The 5,542-nt window shown below is 58.9% G+C and overlaps 1 protein-coding gene across 1 annotated transcript; it reads right to left on the bottom strand.

Annotated features, from left to right (window-relative positions):
• Positions 1–4,504, bottom strand: LOC129519833 (serine protease 33-like). Its single transcript, XM_055340669.1, has 5 exons — positions 4,384–4,504; positions 3,712–3,874; positions 3,022–3,299; positions 1,563–1,729; positions 1–577 (listed from the first exon to the last, which is right to left on the bottom strand). The coding sequence occupies exons 1-5, from the start codon at positions 4,502–4,504 to the stop codon at positions 335–337; spliced, it is 972 nt and encodes a 323-aa protein (XP_055196644.1). The 3' UTR covers positions 1–334.
• Positions 4,505–5,542: the final 1,038 nt, after the last annotated feature.

The raw sequence follows: 5,542 nt of genomic DNA, 5'->3' as shown, positions 1-5,542 counted from the left end.
TGAAAGCCCAGTTCCAAGGGTCCCCCAAGCCCCCAGAGGAGTCCCCGAGTGTGGGTGTACCTGGGAATCAGACTTGGATGGTGAGTGAGGGGCAGGACAACCAGGCTCTGTCCCCAGGGGTTCCCAAGTTGGCAGGGAGGCTGAGGGCACCTTGAGGCCTATGGGTCCCAGGTCGTGGGGTCTGAAGTGGGGGGATGGGGGGCAGGCAGGGGCCGGGGAGGCTGGCGGAAGGCAGCCAGCCATGGAGGGTCTGGGGAGGGGTTTCTTGCCGGACGTGGGCCAGCAGCGGAGGGTCTACAACGCAGAGGCTGAGGCCGCAGGGCCCGCTGCCCGGTTAGGCAAGCCCCAGGGCGGCCAGGGCGGCCCCCAGCGGGATCAGAACCAACAGCGTGGCGGGGAAGAAGGCTCTGACGCCTTGGGTTGAGCTCTGGATCTGGCTAGTAATCCATGTGGTGTAGACGCTGACGTTGATGTACACCCCTGGCCTTTTAGGGAGGCCGCAGTCATATCCCCAGCTCACTATGCCTGCCTGGGTCCAGACTCCAACGTCGCAGACCAGGGGGCCTCCGGAGTCACCCTAGGGACAAAGGAGTCCAGGAGTGTAGGGCCACCTGCTTCGTCCTCCCTCCTTCCATGAGGGCCTCCCCACGCCCACCAACCTCTCTTCAGGCCTGTTGGCTAGGTCTAGTGGATGGAGGATTGGTGAGTTGGATGTTTCTGGAAGGCAGCAGAGGCCTGGGAATTTGGGGCAAAATCCCTGACACATGGGACAAGCTGTGGGATGGGAATACCGCATTCTTTAAATAAAACCGTGCATTTCAGAGTAGGGGCTCTGAGGAACACTTCTGTGTTGCTACTCATGCTGTTTGCTTTGGTTTTGATGAAAAAATTCTGTGATTAAACAAGACTAAGAGGGCATGTGATGAAGAGCAGTCAAAGACAAAACCAATGCAGCCTAGAAGTGACCTGCTCCTCAGGATAATTTGCTCAGAGGCCCTGAGTGTTATTTTTGGGAAAGAAAAAAAATACATTTCTGGCCCCAAAATAAAAGCTTTAGGAATAAGGGATATGGTCACAGTTTGCTTAAGCACTTTTGAAATATTTCATGTTCTAATCATGTTGGTATGATGTATTTAAAGGGATTGTTTTTCTATTTGAATTGACTCTTGTATTTAAAACAACGTTGTCGGGATCCCTGGGTGGCGCAGCAGTTTGGCGCCTGCCTTTGGCCCAGGGTGCGATCCTGGAGACCCGGGATCGAATCCCACATCGGGCTCCCGGTGCATGGAGCCTGCTTCTCCCTCTGCCTGTGTCTCTGCCTCTCTCTCTCTCTCTCTCTCTCTCTCTCTCTCTATCATAAATAAATTAAAAAAAAATAAAACAACGTTGTCCTCCTCTGCCCGGGAAGGGGGGTCTTTGGAGGGGGGTGTCACTGGGTGACAGGGAGTGGGTCCGCCCTGGAGGGTCCCTGGGGGGTGACAGGGAGCGGGTCTGCCCTGGGGGGTCCCCAGGGGGTAATGGGCACTGGGAGACCCTGGCCCCCATCAGGGCTGCTTGCTCACCCCGCAGGCGTCTTTCTGGCCACTCTCGAAGCCGGCACAGAGCATGTCCTTGAAGATGATGGGCTCCTGGCTGGGGGTGTTAGAGTTCTCCTGGTAGTAGGCATCACAGGTCTGGGTGTCAATGAGGGGCACATTCACCTCCTTCAGGGTGAAGGGTGGAGGGAGTGCTGGGTGGGGAGCAGAGTGGCACTCAGATGGGACGGCACCATCCCCTGGCTCTCAGCTGGCTGGTCCCTACTCTCTCGCACACACTCTGATGAACTAATGACAAGAAGCCATTTCTTGCCATTTTGCACGCCCTCCTCTGCTGCTCAACGAACAGGGTCCCGCATTGGTGTTCAGGAAGCCCTGACACAAGGCTGAGGTAGAGCGGTGAGCCCACGCGGAAAGGGAAAGGGAGGTACGCCTGGGTGGCTCAGTGGTTAAGCGTCTGCCTTTGGCTCAGGTCCTGCTCCGAGGTGTGGCGCTGCCCTCCCGGTGACCAGGCGGTGGGGCGAGCTGGACACACAGGGGACCAAGGGGCACGAACCAAGACCCAGGGCAAGTCACTTTCAGCAGATGACCCTACTCTTCTCGGCCCTCCCAGGCTTTGGCCAGAAATGGCCTGAAGAGTGCCTCTCAAAGACTCATATGCACCCACACCTCAGAAGGTGACCTTTTGTGGGAAGAGGGCCTTCGCAATTTAACTAGTCAAGGTGAAGTCATCCTGGATCCAGGCAAGACAGAAAAGCAGAGGACACGCAGACCCCCAGGGGAGAGGCCGGGTGAAGATGGGGGCAGGCTGGAGCCACCAGCCCAGGGACACCAAGCATTGCCAGGAGCCAGCAGAAGCTGGAAGGAGCCTGGAGGATCCTCTGCTGGAGCCCTCGGGGAGCCCGGCCCTGCCAGCGCCTTGACTTCAGACCCGCACTGTCCCAAACTGTGAGAGATTACGTTTCTGAGGTTTTAAGCCTCCGGTCTGTGCTCATTTGTCAGGCAGCCCAGGATGCTGACACCAGGTGACAGTGCAGCATGATGCTGAGAACGACACGCTGTGTACCGAGAACTCACTCCCTACCCCGTTGGAAGAGCCTGAAACGGACGCATCATTGCGTGTTACCCTCACGTCACCCCAGCGGGGTTGGTGCTGGTCACTGGTGTGCTTGTCATGGGGGTGGAGGTCCAGGGCCTAGGCTGGGGCAGCATTCCAGAGCCCTCTGCTGGGCCTGCCGTCAATCCCTGGGTTACTGTGTGCTGGGAGGGCGGCTGGGGAGCCCCCCGAGAGGGGGTCTGGGGCGGCAGGCTGTTTATCCGAGGGAGGTCCCGGTATTTCACCGGCTCCCCTGTGCTCCGCGCATCCCAGTGTGCAGGCTCCGGGTCCATCCTGTGTGAGTGTGGTGGCCGGTGCTGCTGGCCAGGGAGGCCCCGCCCACACTGGTCCCCACCCCTCACCCCCCACCATGCTCCCCCGTGTCCTTACGCTGATTCATGGCGATGTTCCCCCAGCCAGTGACCCAGCACCAGGTGCCATTACCCAGGGGGTCTCCAGGTTTGGGGAGGCAGACAGGAAGGATGAGGTCAGTGAAGTTGACCGGTGAGGCCAGCTGCACCAGGGCGATGTCCCCAGTGCCGAGCTTCTCCGAATAATCTGGGTAGATGATGAACTGGGCCACGGCTTGGAGCTCCTGGGGCTCGTTGGCCTGGGGGTAGGAGGAGATGGAGCCCAGCAGCACAACGTAGGAAGACAGGGGCTGGTTCCTGGAGGTGGGGAAGTCCAGGGGGTCACAGAGGCTGTGCCAGGGTCACCCGGGTGGGCGCCAGGGACCATCTTGATTTGAGGGTCCTAACATTACAGACAGACAACTTGTTTTTTTATAGACAGACAACTTTACAAGCTTAGTGCACACCAGAAACGAAGAGTACCCCGTTTATTCCTCAAGACACCCCTGCAAAGATGCGACCACCTCCTCTATTTGGTGAGTGTGAGACAGGTTTGAGGGCAGAGGCCATCCTGGGTGGATAAGTGACCCCCCAGGAGGATATTTCTGCCACCTAATTCCAGATGGGTGGAAGGCTGTGGTTCAAATGGGGAAGGAAGGGTGCTGGGGGGGAAGGGAGGGTCCTGGCTCCCCCCGGGGCTCATACTTGTGCCCTCCCAGAAGATACTCACTGGTGGAAGCAGTGGGCCGCAGTCAGCACCCAGTCCTCAGCAATCAGGGAGCCCCCACACACATGCTCTCCATTCTCCCTCAGGCTGACCTGCCATGGCCACTGGCCCAGCTGGGCATCCTGCCCTGACACGATGCGGCCTGTCACACGTGGGCGTCCACACACTGCAGGGGGAGTCCATGGGCCGGTTATACGTGGTCCCCTCTGGGCTCCTCGGGCCCTGCAGACCCGGCCTCATTTATCCCTGGCACTCATGGGTTGGCATCTGGTCTCTTCTTCTTGGGCTCCACGAGGTGGAATTCTTTGTAAGAATTCCTGATGGAGGGCAGGGCTTGGTGACCCGGGGTGGGGGTACAGGGCAGCTGAGCTGAGGGAAGTGGGAGTTGGGGTCCTGGATGGGCTTTCCAGGTGCGGCGGGAACAGGGAGGTGGTGGGCCGCTGGCCCCGGGCTCCCGGGAGGGTCTGTAGCACTCTGTGTGCCACGTCGTCTGCACCTGCCTGGTGGAGGCGGTGCAGGTGCGGCGGCCTGGGAGTGTCTGATTGAGAGCCTGGGCCCCTTAGCTCACCTGCCTGAGTTCAGGCCATAAGGGATGGGGCTGGGAGGATCTCCTCCTCTTTATCTGCCCGCAAACCTCAGGCTCTCACCGTCTCCCCACCCCGGTATTTGTCCTACCTGCATCCAGGTCTATCTTGTTGTCATTCATCAGGGAGCGGCCGGATGGGAGAGCGGGGGTGCTCTCCTGGAGGGCCACGGGGAGGAGGGAGAGCAGGACGGCAGTGAGGGCCAGCTCCATGGTGTGCTCCCGCCACCACTTCCGGGGCCAGAGTCCTCAGACTGAGGAGCAGGAGATGATTGCAGTCCAGCCCAGGAGCGGGGCTTGCCTCAGGGCGGGGCTGATGCCTCCACGCCTCGCCTGGCTCCCAGTCCTCCTGGGCACAGGATCCTGGGTCTCCTCCACATCTTAGGCAAGACCCTGGGGACCCTCCCTCCCTGGCCCTGGCCTCCTAGCACCAGCCTCCCACACCACTGACGGCCACGTGTAGCGGCCCCACATCAGCCAGGCCGTGTACCTCCCAACTGATTCTCCAGGAGCTAGTATGACCCCCATCTTACAGCACAGGAAGCCAGACTCCTGTGGTTGAACGATTTGCCCAAGGCCCAACAGGTGACAAAGCCAGAAATTCTACTTTGTGCCACAGTGCGGGGGGCCCAGGGGCAGAGGGGCTGGAACTGGCACTAGGACACACTCTACTCTGCTGCCTAAGCAGTTCATTTCCGCCCCGGGGCTCTGAAGGTCCTAAGGTGGGGCCAGGATGCCCAGGAAGTGAGAGGGGACCCATTATTCAAGGAGGTGGAGCAGACATCCTGGTGTCTTTGCCTGACCACAAATAGCAAGCACCTGGACGCCCTGGCCTGGCCTGGCCTTGCGTCTGGAAAGCCTGTGGCCCAGAAAGCAGAGCTGCCCAGCCCCGGGCACGGGGGGATGGAGGGGTGCGGGAGATCTTCCCTGATTCCCGCTTTCTCCGTTTCTCAAGAAGTACCCATTCTTTCTGGTGTCCCATCAACCTAGCCCAGGGGCAGCCTCCCCTCCAGAGCGCTCACTCCCCTGGAGGGTGTGTGGATCTTGGAGGAGCCTCACATCCTTGAGTTAGGCCAAAATCACCTTCAGCGGATACTCTGGTGTTACTGCTTTTTCCACTTACCAGATCTCTTGATTTCTGAGAAGAATGTGAATTTATTTATATCTTGAGTGTTTAGAACTTTTTTTTTTCCTTTATCTATTTCAAAGCTCTGTTGTCAGTGCTATAAAGGCCTCATAGCTTTTTGGTGG

This window comes from Nyctereutes procyonoides, unplaced genomic scaffold (genome assembly GCF_905146905.1).
Source record: "Nyctereutes procyonoides isolate TBG_1078 unplaced genomic scaffold, NYPRO_anot_genome, whole genome shotgun sequence".
Taxonomy (NCBI): Eukaryota; Metazoa; Chordata; class Mammalia; order Carnivora; family Canidae; genus Nyctereutes; species Nyctereutes procyonoides.
This window is presented reverse-complemented; position numbering and strand designations above follow the sequence as displayed.